The 25,057-nt window shown below is 38.4% G+C and overlaps 1 protein-coding gene across 1 annotated transcript in view; it reads right to left on the bottom strand.

Annotated features, from left to right (window-relative positions):
* LOC124622498 (protein PTOV1 homolog) overlaps window positions 1-25,057 on the bottom strand; it is a 319,275-nt gene that overhangs the window by 75,427 nt on the left and 218,791 nt on the right. Inside the window, exon 9 of the mRNA XM_047148215.1 lies at window positions 12,858-13,013. Within this exon, the coding sequence (XP_047004171.1) occupies window positions 12,858-13,013 (156 nt within the window). The remainder of the gene's footprint in view (window positions 1-12,857; window positions 13,014-25,057) is intronic.

Below are 25,057 nucleotides of genomic sequence, written 5' to 3' on the forward strand. Positions count from 1 at the left end.
GTTACCAATATCACTACCAGCAAGCTGCCTAGCAACATGCGTTGGTTGGTGAGCCTTAACATCCAGAACTTTCGGCCATTTCACGTGTTTTCCAGCAGATACGGCATTGGCTTGTCAAACCAACAATGCTAGGCTGTAATGAGTATGTGAAGTCAGTACTGGGATGGAGTCAGTTGAGTGCCCATCTGATGGAAGAGATGGGAGGCAGAAATACACAAATTTAAAGGGGAAGATTATTAATAATTACATTGATGGGTGTAATTAATGAACATATGAAGGCTGAACAGTATGGGCCTATTCAGAGTGAATGGATTTGGATGTGCCACATTCATCAACGTGAAAAAGTGAGATACATGGTTAGCTGTGTTTCTATTGTTGGAAGTTGAATAAACTATGTACACAGTCACAATCTTTTATTACAGAAGACATTGCCATCATTTCTGATTAACAATGTGACAGATACTTACAGACACAACTTGCACAACTAGGCTACAGTTTATTCTCCATTATCAGCTGTGGTTTGATGTAAGTCAGTTCCCTTAAAGGTTCAATACCCAAAACCTTATGAACATGATCAGTTTAGTTGGAATTGCTGAGGGACAGGTTACACAGCTCTGTTGCAATTTTTGCACAGCATTTCATGTGATCATCACCACAAAACAATTTTCCATCCAAATAAATGGTCACTGCCAACTGTAGCAAAGAGCAGAGTTGACCATAGAGTGGTAGAACATGCTGCTGAGCACAATGTACCCAGATTCAATGGCTGCTTCACAGCCGGTGCCATCTGGATCCTTCCCCCCCAACACCAGCTTTTCCAAACCATGTAGATGTCAGTTACCCTTGCAATGCAACACTAGCTTTGCTAAATCATGTAGATGTAAGTTACCCTTGCAATACATCTTTATTCCCATAATTCTCCTGGTCTCAATATTCACTAATCCCTGCACCCAAACATCCTCTTCTCAGCAGTCTCCTCCCTCTGTTCTGTCACTTCCTTCCAATCCAATGTGGTTGGATGAATGTGGTTGGATGAAACAAGGAGCAGTTCTGGCCATGTTCACAAGAAGGGTGCAGAGATGAAACAAATCAAGGAAGAATGGTAATTCCGTTTGGCAAGAGGGGCAGCATTATTCTCCTTCATGCATGTAACTTCCAAGGCTTCCTCCCAACTGCCTATCAATTTTTAAATTAAGGAAAACAGGAGATTATTAGGAAGAAATAAATCATGATGAATTTAGTAATGGCTCATAGACTCATTAACATCAAGCATGGGCAAATCTTCAACAACTGCTCTCAACAATAAATTTATATTGTTGTTTACAAGATGCCTTCTATGTAAAGCGAATGATTGGCTTCAGTGCTGAAATAATGAAGTAAAATATATTACCACAATTTTAAACAGGACTGACAACAGCAATCATAAATAAATTTTGAACAATGGAAAATCCAGGCTTGAATGTAACAATATTGTGAAAGGGAAAGTTGCTACTCATCATATAGCGGAGATGCTGAATCGCAGATAGGCACAACAAAAAGAGTGTGGTCTCAGAAGCCTGAGACTGCAGTCACGTGTGTGTGTGTGTGTGTGTGTGTGTGTGTGTGTGTGTGTGTGTGTGTGTGTCATCTAATTTTTAATGAAGGCCTTACTGGCCAAAAGCATTTTTGTGACCTCAGTATTTAGATAAGCCAATGGAAGGAGGAGGCTTGGTACAAATTTTAATTAGACAATTACCCATCCATGCAACAAAAGATATCTTATGTAGCGGCTGGAAAACAGTAGAAGAGTTGTTATCTTTAGTTGATTCACTAGATGCTATAAATAAGGACCATAATGAAACTTTACACCAAGGGGAAAATTCAAATTATAAAAGAAATAGTGGAAATAATTTCAAGAAACATGAGGCTAACCTAGCAAGAGTGCACCAATACAATAAGAAAAATTGTAACGACAATTACCAAAAGAAGCATCCACCTTCAAATTTAGGTCCAGTAACTTTCAGGAATTTGTACTGAGTAACAATAGAACACAGAATGGTAAAGTGGTATCTTGACTTGGTAACCAACCCGTAATGAGTGGTAATGAGGAAAACATGGTTCGATATGGATGCAGGGCCGGGGTCCAGGTTGTGGAGATACACTAGGAGGCCTGGTTTGTTATAAGTCTGTTAATTTCACACACAGAAAACCTAAAAAGGAATGGTTACTGCTTGAAGAACCAAGCTTAGTTACTAATAACCCACAACCTATAATAATAGGGACAGTGGAAACTTCGGAGGTTAACATATTTATAGAGTCAGAAAGTGAGGTATCACTCATATCTAGTGCATTCTTTAACTTGATACAGGATAAACAGCACTTACCATTATTGCCAGTGACTGAAATATATATAAACGGGATAACAGGAACGAGAAGTAAAATTGTAAAATACGAAACTCGAGTGAGCTGTCATATTGTAAGTATATTATTTCATCATATACTATTAATAGTGGAAAATAGTAATAGAAATGTATTGTTTGGTTTAGATTGGTTATTAGAGTTTAAAGTTATCTTAAACTTTGATGAAAATCTTCTTTGTTTTGGTAAAGGGGATAGTAGATGTTGGACACCATTTGTGACAGACAACTACATTGGTAAACAAACAACGGAGTGTACGTGTCTGCGATTAACAGCTACAGCACGACTGTCACCAATGATCGATAATGTAGATCAAAAAGTACATCTAACTGATATACAAGACAAAGTTGTTGTTGTTGTTGTTGTTGTGGTCTTCAGTCCTGAGACTGGTTTGATGCAGCTCTCCATGCTACTCTATCCTGTGCAAGCTTCTTCATCTCTCAGTACCTACTGCAGAATACATCCTTCTGAATCTGCTTAGAGTATTCATCTCTTGGTCTCCCTCTACGATTTTTACTCTCCACGCTGCCCTCCAATACTAAATTGGTGATCCCTTGATGCCTCAGAACATGTCCTACCAACCGATCCCTTCTTCTAGTCAAGTTGTGCCACAAACTCCTCTTCTCCCCAATTCTATTCAATACCTCCTCATTAGTTATGTGATTTACCCATCTAATCTTCAGCATTCTTCTGTAGCACCACATTTCGAAAGCTTCTATTCTCTTCTTGTCCACACTATTTATCGTCCATGTTTCACTTCCATACATGGCTACACTTCATACAAATACTTTCAGAAATGACTTCCTGACACTTAAATCTATACTCGATGTTAACAAATTTCTCTTCTTAAGAAACGCTTTCCTTGCCATTGCCAGTCTACATTTTATATCCCCTCTACTTCGACCATCATCAGTTATTTTGCTCCCCAAATAGCAAAACTCATTTACTACTTTAAGCGTCTCATTTCCTAATTGAATTCCCTCAGCATCACCCAACTTAATTCGACTACATTCCATTATCCTCGTTTTGCTTTTGTTGATGTTCATCTCATACCCTCCTTTCAAGACACTGTCCATTCCATTCAACTGCTCTTCCAAGTCCTTTGCTGTCTCTGACACAATTACAATGTCATCGGCAAACCTCAACTTTTTATTTCTTCTCCATGGATTTTAATGCCTACTCCGAACTTTTCTTTTGTTTCCTTTACTGCTTGCTCAATATACAGATTGAATAGCATCGGGGAGAGGCTACAACCCTGTCTCACTCCCGTCCCAACCACTGCTTCCCTTTCATGTCCCTTGACTCTTATAACTGCCATCTGCTTTCTATACAAATTGTAAATAGCCTTTCGCTCCCTGTATTTTACCCCTGCCACCTTCAGAATTTGAAAGAGAGTATTCCAGTCAACATTGTCAAAAGCCTTCTCTAAGTCTACAAATGCTAGAAACGTAGGTTTGCCTTTCCTTAATCTTTCTTCTAAGATAAGTCATAGTGTCAGTATTGTCTCACGTGTTTCAACATTTCTGCGGAATCCAAACTGATCTTCCCCGAGGTCTGCTTCTACCAGTTTTTCCATTCGTCTCAAAAGAATTCGCGTTAGTATTTTGCAGCTGTAACTTATTAAACTGATAGTTCGGTAATTTCCACATCTGTCAACACCTGCTTTCTTTGGGATTGGAATTACTATATTCTTCTTGAAGTCTGAGGGACTTTCGCCTGTTTCATACATCTTGCTCACCAGATGGTAGAGTTTTGTCAGGAATTGCTCTCCCAAGGCCGTCAGTAGTTCTGATGGAATGTTGTCTATTCCGGGGGCCTTGTTTCGACTCAGGTCTTTCAGTACTCTGTCAAACTCTTCACGCAGTATCATATCTCCTATTTCATCTTCATCTACACCCTCTTCCATTTCCATTATATTGTCCTCATGTACATCGCCCTTGTATAGACCCTCTATGTACTCCTTCTACCTTTCTGCTTTCCCCTCTTTGCTTAGAACTGGGTTTCCATCTGAGCTCTTGATATTCATGCAAGTGGTCTCTTTAATTTTCCTCTGGCAGTATCTACCTTACCCCTCATGAGATAAGCCTCTACCTCCTTACATTTGTCCTCTAGCCATCCCTGCTTAGCCATTTTACACTTCCTGTCGATTTCATTTTTGAGACGTTTGTATTCCTTTTTGCCTGCTTCATTTACTGCATTTTTGTATTTTCTCCTTTCATCAAAGTTAATGAATCCCTAATATTAACCGAACAACAGAGACAAGATTTATACAAAATTCTAATGGGATATGAAGTAATGTTTTCCGATTGTCCAGGTAATATCAGCGACTACATTTGTAAGCTCAAAATCAAATATGACATCCCATTCTTTTACAAACCATATCCAATAAAAGTAAGTTTGAAAGAAGCAGTTAGGCATGAAATCAACAAAATGATTGATAACAATATTATAGAATGAAGTTCCAGCATAATGAATAATCCTCTGGTCATGGTGAGAAAAGCTACAGGGGGAGTACGATTAGTGTTAGACACTTGTACACTGAATGGACCTATAGAGATAGAAAGAGACAGACCGATTAATATTGATGAATTGTTATCCAAATTTGAAAAGGCAACATTTTTTAGCACAATGGATTTGACTGCAGGATATTGACAAATAAAGTTACATCCAGAATCTAAAAAATATACAGCATTTTTGATTGATTGTAAATCATATTATTTCAATGTATTACCATTCGGACTTAATATCTATGTGTCAGATTTTTATACACGATATGCTTATCCATTTCGGATTTTTTAGATCCGTGACTGTATATTGAATGTAAATAAGTTATACACAACTGCAACCAGTCACATTTGTGAATAGTAATGGTTTATTCCATGAACCGGTTTTTGAACCTTTTCAGGTTCATCTTCAGATGGTTTCGGGAGGATCCGGGAAGTTACATCATTATTGGTAGTAGCATAATGCTGGGTGCTGGTTCTATGGCAGAAAAATGGGTCACACTTTAATGTATCGCCATGACTGTTCTATGTTGTTTGCAGAATGATTGTGTTGGGCAAGATGTGAGGCAAAGCTGAACTTGTCATAGCTTATCTGTCGATATGGATGTAAATTTAGTTTTTACTTACTGCGACAGTATAGGCATCTTTTTGCGGATCTGTCTGCCTCCATTTTGATGTCCGGAACACTTTCACACAAACTATATTAGTTTACACTTTGACAGTGACACATTCCAGCATCCAGCAAGTGCTTTACAACTGTTGCTTGTAACAAAGATCTTGACAGAAAGATATGGAATAAGCCTACTTTGCACAGAGATGTAATGTGTTGTTCTTTACACGTGTTAAAGTCGATATAAGGGCAAGTAGTTTAATCAGAATGGCAATAACATGAGAGAACAAGATAAAATAAATAAATAAATTACTACAAGAACAAATTTCAGGTGATCTGATATCTTATTTCTACTTGTATATTACAGGCAGTTATATTATTTTCTTTTTATTTTTTTTTTTTTATATTTTTTATGACTAGCAATTATCATGTTTGACATTAACATGAATCCCAAGGAATCAATAATACAGAGTTATTGTATCTGCAGTGAGATGCAGCTGTCTGTATGACTATGACCTGTATATTTAAATTATTAACAAATCTTCAGATGAACTGTTGGCTTATTTCTGTTGTTACGTTAACATGATCTGGGGTATTTTCAAGAGCAGATTCTCTTTATTTTAGCTAAAGGTATATGTATAAGAGTTATAGTGATTGTAATGGACTAAAGCTGTTTGTATGGCTGTACATTTAATATTTAAAAAACCATGAACAAAAATTCTTTAACTGTTGACTTATTTTTATTCTAACATTAGAGTGATCTGGGATATTGGTAAAGGCAGCTTCTGTTTGTTCCAGCTAGAATTAATATGTATAAAGTACTGATTTATGTTAGCAATGGAGGGCTTTAACATTTAGAGATATGGTACAGGTCTTATTTTGTGGTAATATATTACATTGACACCGGTGTGGTTAGGATGTAAAGAGAGGGAGGGGGTGGGTCATTGGGAGGAAGAGGGTGGAGGGGGGGTTGGGGAGCCGGTGTAGGGTTCGTTGGGTGGTTACTTGTTTTGAACTAATAGATCTTCAAAGTTCTAAAGGAAAAATTTGTTTCTCAGTTCAGTTTGATCATTGAGTAGGTAGTCAGGTGCTGTATTTGTGTAGATAAATATTTTAATTTCTTCAAGAAGGTCAAGTATTGTGCCTTTGTTGGCAAAATGTAGTATTCGGAGATTCTGTTCTATGTTGTTTGCAGAATGATTGTGTTGGGTAAGATGTGAGGCAAAGCTGGACTTGTTCAGGTTGTTAAGACGGAGTGCATCTATGTGTTCTTTAAGTCTTGTTGTGAAGCTTCTACCAGTTTGTCCAATGTGGAAGCTTGGACATGAGTTGCAACTGAGCTTGTACACACCCAACTTTTGATACTGTTGTATAGTGGTTTTGGTGCTGTGTATGATTTTATTTTGTATTTTGTTGTTGGTGAAGAATCTTATTTTTATGTTGTATGTCTTGAAGAGGTTGGCAATTTGGTGAGAAATCTTCCCTAGGGAAGGCAGGCTAACAAATGTGGTTTTCTTGTTTGTGGGTGGTTGTTCAGCAGTTGGTTGATTTAGTTTTGCTGTATGGATTAGTTTATCTATTATTGCAGGGTTGTACCCATTGGTGGAGGCAATTGATTTAATAATTTCTGTTTCTTTTTGTCTTTCACTTGTGTCCATTGGGATTTTAAGCATGCGATTAACCATTGTTCTGAAGAATGCTTTTTATGTTGGTCTGGATGGCAAGAGGATTTGTGTATGGTGACATTGGTGGTTGTTGGCTTTCTGAAAATTTGAAATTTATGCTTTTTATTTTTATTTGAGATTGTTAGATCAACATAGTTAATGCCTTCTGGTGTTTCATGTTCTACTGTCAATTGGATTTTATTGTGTATTTTATTAAGTTCTTTGGCTAGATTATTTATTTCTTCTGTTGCTCCATTGAACAAAATGAGTGTGTCATCAACATAGCGTTTGTAATAAAGCAACTTATCTTTTAGTTGGGTTTGGGACCTGAAAAAGTTATTTTCAAGGTTATTGATATATATGTCTGCTAACAAGCCAGCAAAATTACTACCCATTGCCAGTCAATCTTCCTGATTGGAAAACTTGTTGTTGAACAGGAAGTAGTTGTGTGACAATATAACTTCCAGGATCTCTATGAGTTCATAGATTTCAGCTCTACCCATTGTCCCATGTTTGAGTAAGTTATTCCTTATTAAACTAATTGTTTCCTTGACAGGTATGTTTGTATATAGGTTTACTATGTCAAGAGACGCAAATTTAGCTGTGACTGGGACGGAGATATCTTTTATACTATTGATGAGCTCATAACTGTTTTTAATGGAGTAATTATTTTCAAATACATATGCCTTGCGGATAATGTCATTAAGTTTTTTGGTGATTTTTTAGCTTGGGCTATTGAGAGAGTTCACAATGGGACATATCGGACATTCTGGTTTGTGGATCTTAGGTTGTGATCTCAGTTTTGGTGCTGATGGGTTCACCACTATACAGAAGGCATTAACTATGTTGATCTAACAATCTCAAATAAAAATCAAAAGCATAAATTTCAAATTTTCAGAAAGCCAACAACCACCAATGTTACCATACACAAATCCTCTTGCCATCCAGACCAACATAAAAAGCATTCTTCAGAACATTGGTTAATCGCATGCTTAAAATCCCAATGGACACAAGTGAAAGACAAAAAGAAACAGAAATTATTAAATCAATTGCCTCCACCAATGGGTACGACCCTGCAATAATAGATAAACTAATCCATACAGCAAAACTAAATCAACCAACTGCTGAACAACCACCCACAAACAAGAAAACCACATTTGTTAGCCTGCCTTCCCTAGGGAAGATTTCTCACCAAATTGCCAACCTCTTCAAGACGTACAACATAAAAATAAGATTCTTCACCAACAACAAAATACAAAATAAAATCATACACAGCACCAAAACCACTATATAACAATATCAAAAGTTGGGTGTGTACAAGCTCACTTGCAACTCATGTCCAAACTTCCACATTGGACAAACTGGTAGAAGCTTCACAACAAGATTTAAAGAACACATAGATGCACTCCGTCTTAACAACCTGAACAAGTCCAGCTTTGCCTCACATCTTGCCCAACACAATCATTCTGCAAACAACATAGAACAGAATCTCCGAATACTACATTTTGCCAACAAAGGCATAATACTTGACCTTCTTGAAGAAATTAAAATATTTATCTACACAAATACAGCACCTGACTACCTACTCAATGATCAAACTGAACTGAGAAACAAATTTTTCCTTTAGAACTTTGAAGATCTATTAGTTCAAAACAAGTAACCACCCAACGAACCCTACACCGGCTCCCCAACCCCCTCCCCACCCCCCTCCTCCCAATGACCCACCCCCTCCCTCTCCTTACATCCTAACCACACCGGTGTCAATGTAATATATTACCACAAAATAAGACCTGTACCATATCTCTAAATGTTAAAGCCCTCCATTGCTAACATAAATCAGTACTTTATACATATTAATTCTAGCTGGAACAAACAGAAGCTGCCTTTACCAATATCCCAGATCACTCTAATGTTAGAATAAAAATAAGTCAACAGTTAAAGAATTTTTATTCATGGTTTTTTAAATATTAAATGTACAGCCATACAAACAGCTTTAGTCCACTACAATCACTATAACTCTTATACATATACCTTTAACTAAAATAAAGAGAATCTGCTCTTGAAAATACCCCAGATCATGTTAACGTAACAACAGAAATAAGCCAACAGTTCATCTGAAGATTTGTTAATAATTTAAATATACAGGTCATAGTCATACAGACAGCTGCATCTCACTGCAGATACAATAACTCTGTATTATTGATTCCTTGGGATTCATCTTAATGCCAAACATGATAATTGCTATTAATAAAAAAATATAAAAAAAAGAAAAAGAAAATAATATAATTGCCTGTAATATACAAGTAGAAATAAGATATCAGATCACCTGAAATTTGTTCTTGTAGTTATTTATTTATTTATTTTATCTTGTGCTCTCATGTTATCGCCATTCTGATTAAACTACTTGCCCTTATATCGACTTTAACACGTGTAAAGAACAACACATTACATCTCTGTGCAAAGTAGGCTTATTCCATATCTTTCTGTCAAGATCTTTGTTACAAGCAACAGTTGTAAAGTGCATGCTGGATGCTGGAAAAGTGTCACTGTCAAAGTGTAAACTAATATAGTTTGTGTGAAAGTGTTCCGGACATCAAAATGGAGGCAGACAGATCCGCAAAAAGATACCTATACTGTTGCAGTAAGTAAAAACTAAATTTACATCCATATTGACAGATAAGCTATAGTCATGGCGATTCATTAAAGTGTGACCCATCTTTCTGCCAAAGAATCAGCACCCAGCATTATGCTACTACCAGTAATGATGTAACTTCCCGGATCCTCCCGAAACCATTTGAAGATGAACCTGAAAAGGTTCGAAAACCGGTTCATGGAATAAAGCATTATTATTCAAAAAAGTGACTGGTTGCAGTTGTGTATAACTTATTTACATTTTATACATGTGTTAGATAAGGCACTGGGGAGAGACTTATTGAAGGATTTGATAGTATATGTAGACAATATACTAATAATATCAGCTACTTGGGAAGAATGTTGTCTAACTTTGTGCAAGACTTTAAAAAATTTAAAGAGAAAGGTATTGCGGTAAAGCTATCTAAATTGTACTTTGCACGCCAAGAACTTACGTTCTTAGGTCATATTATAGGGGTACAGGGAATTAGATCGGACCCTGAACGCACCAGGGCTACCAAAGAATGTCCACTCTCCAGAAATGTAAGATAGTTAAAATAATTAATAGGTATGGCCGGATATTATCGATGGTACATACGAGGGAAAGAACTAAATGACATGAGAATTTTATGTTTAGTAAGAAAGGGAGTACTGTGGACTTGGGATGAACGGTCAAATTATGCATTTGAAAACGTCAAAAGTGTGCATGTTGAATCACCCATAATACATCATCCAGTTATGGGTGAACCATTTAAATTGTCAAAAGATGCATCTGATTACGGTATTGCTGCTGAACTTTCCCAAGGAAAGTGGGATCCAAATAATGTAGAACACCAAACCATAGTTATTGCTAGCCGTAGTCTAAATAAGCATGAATTAATATAATAGAGGGAAACATTCCACGCGGGAAAAATATATTTAAAAACAAAGATGATGTGACTTACCATACGAAAGCGCTGGCAGGTCGATAGAAACACAAACAGACACTTACATACACACAAAATTCAAGCTTTCGCAACAAACTGTTGCCTTATCAGGAAAGAGGAAAGGAGAGGGAAAGACGAAAGGAAGTGGGTTTTAAGGGAGAGGGTAAGGAGTCATTCCAATCCCAGGAGCGGAAAGACTTACCTTAGGGGGAAAAAAGGACGGGTATACACTCGCACACACACACATATCCATCCACACATATACAGACACAAGCAGACATATTTAAAGACAAAGAGTTTGGGCAGAGATGTCAGTCGAGGCGGAAGTGCAGAGGCAAAGATGATGTTGAATGACAGGTGAGGTATGAGTGGCGGCAACTTGAAATTAGCGGAGATTGAGGCCTGGTGGGTAACGGGAAGAGAGGATATATTGAAGAGCAAGTTCCCATCTCCGGAGTTCGGATAGGTTGGTGTTGGTGGGAAGTATCCAGATAACCCGGACGGTGTAACACTGTGCCAAGATGTGCTGGCCGTGCACCAAGGCATGTTTAGCCACAGGGTGATCCTCATTACCAACAAACACTGTCTGCCTGTGTCCATTCATGCGAATGGACAGTTTGTTGCTGGTCATTCCCACATAGAATGCATCACAGTGTAGGCAGGTCAGTTGGTAAATCACGTGGGTGCTTTCACATGTGGCTCTGCCTTTGATCGTGTACATCTTCCGGGTTACAGGACTGGAGTAGGTGGTGGTGGGAGGGTGCATGGGACAGGTTTTACACCGGGGGCGGTTACAAGGCTGGAAGTCAGAAATTCCTGGAAGGTTTGGAGAGGGTGATTTTGAGGAAGAGGAGGTGGGTCCCGCTGCGATGGAGGACGGAACTGTTCCAGGCAGGGTTCAATTTGGATGGTGTCTTGGGGAGTTGGATCATTAGGAGTGCGATTAGGATCATTTTTCTTCGTGGCAAAGTGAAAGGGCTCAGAAGACCGATGGAGTTTCTATGTTATTATGTGCTAATTGTGTCAGTGAACATTGTTATAATAATGAGAATAATTGAGAAGGTACTCTTGAGAAGAACTCTTGTCTTAGCCTGGTTGAAGGGAAGACGTGTATTCTGATCCATATTGAGAATGGACAAGGTGTTTAAGCCACATTTCTCTGATATGTAAATTATTTTGTTTCTGATGTTTGGAGACACGAGAGACATACTAAACAGTATATATTTATGTGAAGAGTGGGATTTGTAAAATGACTGAATTTCAAATATATGTCATTAGTTGAAGCAAATGAAACTTCGTATGTCTACTTATTTTTATAAGTAATAAGAGTCTTAAGAGATTCCTGTACCTATCAGCATACTTCGGAGAAGAAGTGAAAGAGAGTTTGCAGCAGCAGGTTAGCCAGCAAGGAAGGTCGGTCGAACATCTCAAGTAAGTCATCTCGTAAAACAAGTGGAAGTTCGTATATCTACTTTGCATTTAAATCGTCATCCAAAGCATTAGAAAGTGAACCATTGTGTGTCACAAGTAAAATTATTTTAAGTTAAAAAACTCTGCAAGGTTCCGATTTGAAGTGGTTGAAAATATGATGTACTTGTAAGATCTTGTTCACATGTGTTCACCTATCTTCAATAAGATTTCCGCATGCCGAAAATTCATTAATGTCATCAGAAAATCCATTTTTGCAGACTGTCCATATAGTGCCTTAATAATTTGCTGCTGCAAATGAAACTAAAATGAAAACATACAATGACTCTTCCACAACACACTGATTCCAGTTCCACATATAAACAGTGAATAGTTTGCCCTTTTTAAAAAATAGAGTGATATGCAAAATTATGTGTGTATTCCATACCTCCACGTGTTCCTACTGAACTGTCATTCTTAAGGTAATTGCTTTAAAAAAATCCATTACCTTTTTACAAAAGTAACAAGTCAAGTCATCATTGAACACTAATTGCGGTCACTTAAAATATACCTAACAAATGCGATTAAGATGTTTATGAGTATTTGAATAATATCACATGCTCTAGTTTGGTAATGTCAAATTTCATTAAAAACACCTCAGTGAGGCCAGGTGACAGTGGGACAAGCATGCCACATAGCCACACTCTGCACGACTTACTGGTGTCTGAGAGCGAGGGCTTCCAGTGCGGTGAACTGTGGGGGGGTGAAGCAGCCCAGAGCAGCGAGCTAGCAGGCAGCTGCGTCGAACGTTGCGAATCGGGCCAGAAGAGCCCAAGGCTTTGGAGAGCTGCATGGTATTCCACTCTGCTGTCTTCTGCAACAAAAAAACTGTAAACAACATGCACACAAGCAAATGAAATATGGAGAATTATCTGCAACAAAAAGTGAAAATAGTGGATATACAAACAGGCATGTTTGAACTAAATGGCATCTAATGAATTTATATCATATGATGCTATGAAGGAAGAAACAGAGAGAAAGAAAGAATGTAACATCATGACATCGCACATACAGCGACATGTCATTCAAAACTCAGCATCGACAATGGATTATTGGAGATACAAAAAAGATAATGTAGAGAGATAACTACAGACAGACATAAATGAAGTAAAAGAGAGATTTGCATTACCAGCTACAATACACAAGCACAAAAAATGTTGTATGTTGTGTCATTACAAAAAACAGCAACAAGTTCTCCGAAATAGGTTTGGGATATATTCTGTATGTTAAATATTGGATGAAAAACACTACCAATCAGAAATCTTATAACACTACATACTACTATGCAAGACATAAATATGATTCTTTTTCTCTACACAGCTGCTCAGTTAGTGAACACAGAGGCAAAGGAAGAAACAACTTGGTCACCTCACACTGCAACAGTATTGGCCTGTGACAGCATGAAACTAGGTGCCTGTGGTTGTGGTTGGGCATGTATGGCCTCTGGTGGCTGCTGGACATCATCTGGTGCACTCATGGGAGCAAGAAGTGGAGGGGCAGCCTGCAGTGGCCCATTGCCAACCAGCAGTTATGACGAGCTAAGGACACTGGGCCAACACTAATACGGCTATCTGACTACAGACACCACAACGGATTTTGAGTGAGAAAATACTACCAGTGTTTCTGGTGTGATACACAGGTCACACTTTTTTTTGGCATCCAACTGGGTTATTGATTTCAATGTTCACAAATTTTGATAACTTCTCCTGTTATGTCCATTGGATGACACAATCAATAATGCTGGTTATGCTCACTGCCTGGCAAGTCTAAGCAACAAATGTAGCCACAATGCTGCTCACACAGCCTGTCAGGACAATGTGCAGTTGACAAAATGTTGTTTGAAATAAAAGCATAAAGCAGGCTCAATGATAAAAAATGCGTGTATTAACACCAAATTATTTCCCTGCCTCTGCGTAACTTATTTTCATTCTTATGCAGTGTTAACAACATATGTGACAGGTTGAATTTCAAAGTAGGCAGAAAAACCAAATCTGAAGCACTGCACATTTAAGCACATTCCAGTATGTATAAGGGTTACAAGGTAACAGCAACTAACTGCAAGTCTTCATGTATTTTAATGACATACTTCTATATAATGACCACTTAACATGTTCCCTCATGTGTAATGTGTAATTTTTATGACAAAAGTTTATGAGTACCATTATTTTTAGTTACTGTGCTGTCTTTTCTTCATCAAACATTGTAACAAAACCATGTATTTTCTTCGTATGCAGATTACGTCTCCTCTGCAACCTGTTCTGCACTAGAAACAGAAATGTTTGCAAAGCAAAGCCCTGCTAAATGATCAAAACATTTCTCCACAAATTTTTGTATATTGATTCTTCATATAGAGTCAAGAAACACTTCATAAAATTTCAAGCTCTGTGTACTCTGCTCTCAAGTACTCTGTATGACATTATATGAATGACCAATCTCTCAAGTCGTAATGACAGCTCAGCTTCTTCTTTTGTTCTGTAATGTGGTGCCAATTGTCACAGTTCTCATTGCTCTGTAATGTGTGGCGCATCTCCAGGCCAGGTCAAGATTGCATGGGATAAACCAACCAAACCAGCAGGTACCACTAAGTGTGATAAAGCAGCTATTTTTGTCCTGCCTTGTAAAATTGCTACGTCCATCTACATAAGATTTCATGCACAAATGAGATAAACTTCCCAAGCAGTAGACAAGTCTAAATCCACTATTTAAACCACAGAATATTTATATGAGACCAACATTTGAAAGCGTAAGGGAACTGAGGTCAAAGAAACATTTATATTTTTATGGTGGCGATCACCATCCGTCAGTACTATAGATATTGTGCAACACATCACTTAACCAAAGTGACACGTTGCACCACTTAGCCGCCTCCTAGATAAATGACATTGCTGCAGTTATTTAAATATACACAAATAAACAACACCGGTAGTAGTGACTACCTCTCTCTCATAATGGCAACACAATAGTCAAATCTTCAATATGAATTGGAATTCATGAAGTAAGTTAAAGTTATCCAATGATCTGAACTTAAGTTGCCTTTTACATTACATTATTACATAATGAACATGGACTAACAACCAAGAGAATGCCAACCATCTGCACTTCTAGTCACAATTTGTAACTTTTTTGTTACCCAGAAAGAATATTAATTGGTGGATCATACTCATTATACACTTCTGATGCCCATTTGCACTGCTTTTACCTCATCTGTAAGATACTGGTATGTGTGTTATGTCTCTGGCAATCCAATGAAAACATATTTTAACAGATGGATAACAGAAGGCTCCACACGACCAAAACTGCAGAATAAGGAAAGAGAGACCACAGACATGGTACTCCGGGAGGAGAAGAAGAAAGGAAAAGAAAGACTATGAATGCTAGAATCAAAGATGGAAAGAAGATGATCCCCAAAGACAGACACAACCCCACCACCCTTTCTGACTCAAAAGATCCCTTCCTGGGAGATACAGGGTGGTTATAACTAAACTTTCGCTACTTGAGAGGGCCACTATGACAAACAAGTGATCATAGAACTTGGGGAAATGTCTGTAAGGGCAACTGAAAGAAATAGGTTTTAATTTCTACAAGAGGGAGTAACATTTGTGAACCGGGTACTATGTTTGATGTTCAGGTTACAAACTTTGCTCAATGTGAGGACCATCTGCATCCGTGACAGCTTGGAAATGCACTATTGTTGCTCAGAACAATGGTGGACAATGGACTGGTCAGCTGTCGTGACACAGCTCGTGTACTGCTTGATGACTGCACATTGCATCCAGCATTCTCAGCCATGACAACAGTAATTTCTCCAGCAGTTTGTGGCACAATTGGCCATTGGCCTCTCCCAGTAGCAATTTGCAAATTACCAGTTAATCTGTACTTCCAAATCATGTTCTTCAACCCCTTGTGGAAACAGGACCTCTCCATTCTCTTCTACTGTGTCATTACTCACAAAGAGCAGCAGTACTATTACTTTTGTTTTGATAAAACAGCTCTATAATTAAGCCCTGTTCACCTTGTCCAGATCCACTGCCTGCAGCTGTAATACACACTGTTTCAGCCATATGCTCCCATACAAATACCAGCACCAAATGGCAAGTCATGACACTGACACTAATAACCACGCAAATCCTGCAGTACACAGTCTGAACATCATTCGTATAAAGTTGGGTATCTAAGCGATAATTTTCTGTCTACACTGGCTCACCAATCATACAGAATGTCTCCACCGGCTTCACCTCCACAGGCCCTGAAAATTGGTTCTATCATCCTACTATTGACAGCCTACTGAGAGTGTAGCAACACAAATAGTGACTTTCATTCTGTCGACCAACTAACTTCTACGGAAAACCACAGCTTATGAGCCATACTCTTATTTGGCTTACGTTAGCTTTAAGTAAGACAGGTAAGTAGGTAGATACACTACTTAATCTAAGTTAACACTAATCTCCCCTACAAAATTCCATACTAGGCCTAACACAAAGCTTAACCAATCACAAAAAGGTACAAATATGCCTAGTATAAAAATCTTAACCAGCCAGGTTTCTACTAATCAACAGAAAAGCATACCAAAAACTCGGCAACACATATGCTAGTATACTTGCCTATTATACCTACACTAGGTGTCACAGGAGACAGACTGCAGCATGTATAAGTATATAATATTGTTTTGCTTTGAGGCACTGTCATCAAACCTGTGGAGGTAGAATGTTAGCGCATAAATTATTGTACACCTTTCCCTTTCTTTCCCCATTTGACGCGACATTGTTAACGGGCTGCATCTATAAAGATGATTCTACAAACAAAAATATTCTTGTTAATGTTTTTTTCCATGGTTTTTTAGAATTGTACTACTGCATATTTTTGGTTATGTAGCTTATGCTATCATTTATATGTTTTCAAAGACCTTACACTCACAATATAAGTGTAAAGTGGTGTTGTTGTTGTTGTGGTCTTCAGTCCAGAGACTGGTTTGATGCAGCTCTCCATGCTACTCTATCCTGTGCAAGCTTTTTCATCTCCCAGTACTTACTGCAACCTACATTCTTCTGAATCTGATTAGTGTATTCATCTCTTGGTCTCCCTCTACGATTTTTACCCTCCTCGCTACCCTCCAATACTAAATTGGTGATCCCTTGATGCCTCAGAATATGCCCTATCAACCAATCCCTTCTTCTAGTCAAGTTGTGCCACAAAGTTCTCTTCTCTCCAATTCTATTCGATACCTCCTCATTAGTTATGTGATCTACCCACCTAATCTTCAGCATTCTTCTGTAGCACCACATTTCAAAAACTTCTATTCTCTTCTTGTCTAAACTATTTATTGTCCACGTTTCACTTCCATATGTGGCTACACTCCGTACAAATACTTTCAGAAACGACTTCCTGACACTTAAATCTATACTTGATGTTAACAAATTTATCTTCTTCAGAAACGCTTTCCTTGCCATTGCCAGTCTACATTTTATATCCTCTCTACTTCGACCATCATTAGTTATTTTGCTCCCCAAATAGCAAAACTCATTTACTGCTTTAAGCATCTCATTCCCTAATCTAACTCCCGCAGCATCACCCGATTTAATTCGACTACATTCCATTATCCTCGTTTTGCTTTTGTTGATGTTCATCTTATATCCTCCTTTCAAGACAGTGTCCACTCCGTTCAGCTGCTCTTCCAGGTCCTTTGCTGTCTCTGACAATTACAATGTCATTGGTGAACCTCAAAGTTTTTATTTCTGCTCCGAGGATTTTAATTTCTACTCCAAATTTTTCTTTTGTTTCCTTTACTGCTTGCTCAATATAACATTGGGGAGAGGCTACAACCCTGTCTTACTCCCGTCCCAACCTCTGCTTCCCTTTCATGCGCCTTGACTCTTATAACTGCCATCTGGTTTCTGTACAAATTGTAAATAGCCTTTCACTCCCTGTATTTTACCCCTGCCACCTTCAGAACTTGAAAGAGAGTATTCCAGTCAACATTGTCAAAAGCTTTCTCTAAGTCTACAAATGCTAGAAATGTAGGTTTGCCTTTCCTTAATCTATTTTCTAAGATAAGTCATAGGGTCAGTATTGCCTCACATGTTCCAACATTTCTACGAAATCCAAACTGATTTTCCCTGAGGTCGGCTTCTACCAGTTTTTCCATTTGTCTGTAAAGAATTCGTGTTAGTATTGTGCAGCCGTGGATTATTAAACTGATAGTTCAGTAATTTTCACATCTGTCAACACCTGCTTTCTTTGAGATTGGAATTATTATATTCTTCTTGAAGTCTGAGGGTATTTTGCCTGTCTCATACATCTTGCTCACTAGATGGTAGAGTTTTGTTAGGCCTGGTCTCCCAAGGAAGCACACTTTAATCAACATACAGAATCATAGTGGGTCAGCATTCCTCAACTATACTCTTCAACTGCTTTGATTATCTACAAGGGGGACTTTTTTCACTATAGCTGACACGTTCATCTTGAGTCAGCAACTGTATTGGTATTTAACGTATTTCTCATTTGTTGTTCTGTCCCAGTTGCACATTTTTAATTAGATTATGTGAAAATAATACTGTGCCCAAAAGAACACAAGTTCCTCAACAGGCTTGTAATCTTAAGGATATTTGTCTTACAGCTGAAGATATATCGCTTCTATGAAAATATTTAGACTACAGTCTTAAGCCAACAATAGGAGAGAAAACAAAGAGAATTACAGCAGAGATCAAATACATTAGTGATATAGCAAATATTCCCACTCAAACAGAATGATCTAGCCATCAAAGTCACCAATGCATTAAAAACACAGTTGCAGTCAAAAAGTAGCCATAATAATTAAAGTAGGATATAGGTAACTTAAATAAGAAGTTAAAGAGACATAAAAATGTTTATCACAAGGGCAGCACAGTGCTCCTTATAAGTGGCAAAGGTTATGTAAATAAAACTGAAATTTTTTTCTCTGAAAATGGGACAAATGAAGTCACTAGGGATCCTACAAAAAAAGTTCCATGCAGAACTAAAATGAAAAATTCAAAACTCTAATTTTCTGTTCTCTGACAGGGAAAAATGCGATGTGTAATCATGAATCCACTAATACCAGACACATGTACAGATGTAAGACTTCATAAAAGGGAGACTCCATGAGGGTTACATCCAAAATGAGACGGAATCCTAATGTCCTGATAAATGTACTGCTAGCACAAAGGTTTAAAACATTATACACACATTACAAGCAATACAGTTTAAAAAACACATACGAGATTGAAGATAAAGTTACGGATACAGTTATACCAGGTGAATACATCTTTGCACCCCTAAATGTATACTAATGGGGCTGTCCACAAAGTTAGAGATAATTAAAAACAACCTTACAAAGCAGAATAATATGGCTATAAGAGAAATAGCCGAATCAATGGAGCATCTAGAATTATTTCATGCTTAATGGTAAGACATAGTCAGTGGCGGCTCGTAGATATACATTCTGGATGTTCACAAATGTTTTAAATTCAGATAAATACAAGAGTGTGAAATTAATAGCATCCGCTGTATAACAGTTATGCTCATCAACATATTTACACAACTTCAGCCACTGTCAATAATAATAATAATAATAATAATAATAATAATAATAATAATAATAATTTGTATAACTTGTCTGAAAAAATGAAGAATAGTTTTTGTGGAATTTTGTTGTTTTGTACATAAATACAGTTTATGGCAAGAACAACAAAATGATGTTTAAGCTTTTGTTACTCTCCATTTCGCATTTTTGTGTTAGTGGGATTTGTATGTTTTTCTTATTTTTTTTGGACAAACCTACAAGATTCCTAATTCATGTATTACTTAACAAATTAACACCTGGGCTGAAAATCAGATATTCTTAGGCTGCACACACATAATGACTTATGCTTACTATACACTTCTTTTTAAATGTTTACTTGTAGTCATGCTTATTTGATTTCATCACTTTTTCAGACAGCGAATCTGGTCTGGAAAGCCTTAGCTTCTTTGTCGATAACTTTTCCTGGTAATTTTCTTTTCTGGTAGCACTCAATACAGGTTCAACAGAGCTCATGTTGACACTCCACAGGAAATGATTAAATTCAAGTAGTGCTATCTACCAACAAGGTCACTTGGCTAGAATACAAATGAGGCACTGAGAGCCATAAAGGCCAAAAGCACACTGTCTTCAACCCCCCCTATTTAAAATAACATCTGAAAAACAGTGAGACAGCTTTTTGTGAATGTTCAAATATATGTACAATATGGGCCTACAGTAAAGACAAACCATAAGATCAATAGATGTCAGAAGCACAAATAACTGCTACAGTCTCACAATTGACGATGATGTGCTTTACGGTTCTCCAAAACTTTATGTACCACACCTCATGCAGAATACCACAAAATAGGTTTTTCTCTCAATATAACTATGATGTCCGATCTAATTTTAGTACATAGTGGGGAATTCACATACCTGTGGAGTGTGCTACCACCTAGCGGGAGTCATGCGGAACGTAGATAAAAGTGTGCTGCAGTGTGCTACTACCTGGTGACACTGATATAAACTAGTAGTTGATTGGTAAGGGCTAGCAGTGCACACAATGAACGGTGCACATTGACAATCAAATCCGTATGTATTTGGCCCATAAGGCAACTACGTCATGTCAGTTGCTCATGTGCAGAAGCTCCTTAAAACGTGCACAAGCGAAGGTGTGCTCATGACCATGAAGCCAAGTATCACCAAGTCTAGTGGAGCAATATCTAGCACAATGCAGTAGATTTAATGCTGTGTGTTTTAGATTACTGCATCTACATTACATTTAACAGCATTCAAAGAAAAATAACCAATACATTCACAAGGTGGCAAAAGTTACTGTGTTCACATGCTCTTGTGCTCTTACACAGCAGCTACCACTGGATATACCACCAACCTAAAGGGCTAACCATGGCAAAATTCCTAACCCGCATTATAGCTGAGATTTTCTTTAATCAATACGTGAGAAGGGAAGTTGCTACTCACCATATAGCAAAGATTCTGAGCTGCGATCGGCAAAATAAAAAAAGATTCACACAATCATAGCTTTCGGCCATTAAGGCCTTTACCAGCAGTAGACAGACAGACACACACACACACACACACACACACACACACAGACACAGACACAGACACAGACACACGCACGCGCGCGCGCACGCGAGCGCAACTTGCATACACATCTGCAGTCTCAGAGAGCTGAAACTACACTGCGAGCAGCAGCACGAGTGCATGATGGGAGTGGTCTGGGTGGGGGCAAGGAGGCAGCTGGGGTGGGGAGGGGGGTGAGATAGTATGGTGGGAGAGGTGGAGAGTGAAGTGTTGCAGTTTAGACGGAGGGTAGGAGAGAAGGTGCGGAGGGGGGGAGAGGGTAAGTAGTGGAAAGGAGAGAAATAAAAATAAAAACCAAAGAAATTAAAAGACTGGGTGTGGTGGTGAAATGACAGCTGTGTAGTGCTGGAATGGGAACAGGGAGGGGGCTGGATGGGTGAGGACAGTGACTAATGAAAATTGAGGCCAGGTGGGTTACGGGAATGTAGGATGTATTGCAGGGAAAGTTCCCACCTGCTCAATTCAGAAAAGCTGGTGTTGGTGGGAAGGATACATACGGCACAGGCTGTGAAGCAGTCATTGAGATAAGGGGTATCATGTTTGGCAGCGTGTTCAGCTACGGGGTGGTCCACTTGTTTTTTGGCCACAGTTTGTCGGTGGCCGTTCATGCGGACAGACAGCTTGTTGGTTGTCATGCCTACATAGAATGCAGCACTGTGGTTGCAGCTTAGCTTGTAGATCACATGATTGGTTTCACAGGTAGCCCTGCCTTTGATGTGATAGGTAATGTTAGTGACCGGACTGGAGTAGGTGGTGGTAGGAGGATGTATGGGACAGGTCTTGCATCTAGGTCTATTGCAGGGGTATGCCCCTGAGGTAAGGGATTGGGAGCAGGGATTGTGTAAGGTTGGATGAGTATATTGTGTAGGTTCGATGGACAGCAGAATACCATGGTAGGAGGGGTGGGAAGGATAGTGGGTAGGACATTTCTCATTTCAGGGCACGATGAGAGGTAATCGAAACCCTGGCGGAGAATGAAATTCAGTTGCTCCAGTCCCGGATGGTACCGAGTTACGAGGGGAATGCTCCTCTGTGGCCGGACTGTAAAGATAAGGCACGGGAGACTTGTTTTTGTACAAGGATGGGAGGATAATTACAGTCAGTGAAGGCTTCAGTGAGACCCTTGGTATATTTAGAGAGAGACTGTTCATAACTGCAGATGCGATGACCACGGGTGGCTAGGCTGTACGGAAGGGACTTCTGGGTATGAAACGGGTGGCAGCTGTCGAAGTGGAGGTATTGCTGGTGGTTAGTAGGTTTGATATGGATTGAGGTATTGATGTAGCCATCTCTGAGGCAGAGGTCAACATCTAGGAAGGTGGCTTGTTGGGTTGAGTAGGACCAGGAGAAGCAAATGGGGGAGAAGTTGTTGAGGTTCTGGAGGAATGTGAATAAGGTGTCCTCACCTTCAATCCAGATAGCAAAGATAGCAATGATGTCCAATCATGCACTCATGCTGCTGCTCACAGTGTAGTTTCAGCTCTCTGAGGCTGCAGATGTGTATGCAAGTTGCACTTGCGCGATTTTGTGTGTGTGTGTGTGTGTGTGTGTGTGTGTGTGTGTGTGTGTGTGTGTGTGTACTGCTGGGAAGGACCTTAATGGCCGAAAGCTACGATTGTGTGAATCTCTTTTTTTATTGTGCCTGTCGCGGCTCAGCATCTTTGCTATATGGTGAGTAGCAACTTCCCTTCTCTCGTATTGTTACATTCCATCCTGGATTTTCCATTGTTTGATTTTCTTTAATCAGTTAGAAAACCATTTATTCACTAACAATCCTACAGCAGCCAGTAAAGTTCTCTACTAATACCTCCATGTGGATGACGATGTTTTCTTAGTTAAAGGAGATCAAAGCAACATTAATGGCGTAGCGGAGAGGATGAGTGCTATTTACTAAAAAATTAGATTTACAGTTGAGCATAAAGTAAAGGAGCCATCAACAGTATCAACATTATTGTTACAAGAAAGGCAGGTAAACACTGTTTTACTGTGTACTTACAACTGACCAGTACAAACACTCTTACTGACTTAATTTTGGCACCCTGAAGTATCCAGATAGTATATTTTCAATCCACAATTAATAGCTTATTAAAACTGCCATTAAGAGAGCATGAGAGGAACAAAGAAATCATTTTTATAAAGAAAGTTGTAGTAACCAAGGTTATCCACCCTCAACAGTAACTGAATGACTATAGAAAGACAACAACAGCATAAAATCAATGGCAGCATACCGACAGGTGAACAGAAAGACAAGAAGTTGTATGCATGATCATGGGTTATGAAGGATGTGTTTCAGAAATATTTCTAGCCAATTTCGCAGTACCAATTTGCGTATATTGTTAAAGACTAATAACATTACTTTCTTCCGACTGAGGTACTAAGTGAACAGATAAGCCTCAAAATTCATGGCAAAAGGTGTATATAAATTAAAGTGTGGAAATTGTTGTAGGTCAACAGCCACGATGTTTGAAATACACTTCAAAGAGCACACTTCAATTTACAGTAATGAAATAGCATTTAGTGAGCATCTTCTAACATCAAAGTATGCTGTTGGAACCACTGACATGCATTTGGAAATGTTGCACAGCAAACCTCAGGGACACCACCTAACAGTGAAGGAAGAAAATGAGATTTTTGCACACCATCTGCAAGAACCTGGAAAAACATTAAATAAGCAGAACTTTTTCATTAACAGTGCATTTTTAGAAACTTTGAAAGCCTCTTCCAATGGTCTATCTCATGAAAGCACACATATGATCAACAGCTCCACTCACTGAGAAGAGACAGCAGCAGCATGTTGGCTCATATACTGTCTTAGCAGCAGACTGGCATGCATACTGTCTTTTGTATACACTGCAAAACTGTGTGCTGTACAATGCCACAAAACAGAAGCAAATGCAAATTAACCATAAATGTCACAGAATGTCCCCACTAACTTTAGTTGCTGCACAAAGTTTCACTTTTATAGTTTACCAATTTTTTACATTTTATGGTTTAATACTTTCAATTGTTTTATTTATTTATTTTAAATATATTCAATGACTTAATCTTCAAAGAGTTCTAGGTCTTCTAGATAATACCACTTCTATTATTTTACAATCTTTATGTCCTTTACTATTTATACATCTATTGTTCCGAGCCTACACTTCTTATATTTTAACAAAAAAAAAACAAAAAAATTTACACAGTTTTATTTTTATACTTTCAGAGAAAGATCTTGTGAATTAACACATTCAAAGTTTCACACTTTGAATATCTTAAGAAACTAATTCAGTTTTTGCTGCTATATTTCCACTTTTATAATCTACTATTCTATCCTGGTATTTTAACAGAAGGTTTTTTTTTTTTTACATAATTGACTTTTTGCAATTTTAGTATACGACCCTCTCTTGTTAAACCCATAGCACCCTTACCGCTGACCCTCCACCCTGCCCCCTCCCCCCTTGCCTTCTTTGCCCACTCTCAGGCCCCCCTCACTCCATTTTGTAATTTTACTAGTTTATGCCATCCACATTTTACATATCCACTGTTCTACACTCTTAGTATTCCAATGAGAATTTTTTACATAATCACACATTGTATAATTTTAGCACAACCCCTCTTATTAAAAGCATGACATCCCCACCACATCTTCCCTGCTTCATTTCTGCTCCACCAATCAGTCTCACTACATTCCCCCCCCCCCCCCCCCCCCTACCTCCAACTATTTAAAGCAGTAACCACAGTTGTAAAACATAGTA

The sequence above is a fragment of the Schistocerca americana genome, chromosome 7 (genome assembly GCF_021461395.2).
Source record: "Schistocerca americana isolate TAMUIC-IGC-003095 chromosome 7, iqSchAmer2.1, whole genome shotgun sequence".
NCBI lineage: Eukaryota > Metazoa > Arthropoda > Insecta > Orthoptera > Acrididae > Schistocerca > Schistocerca americana.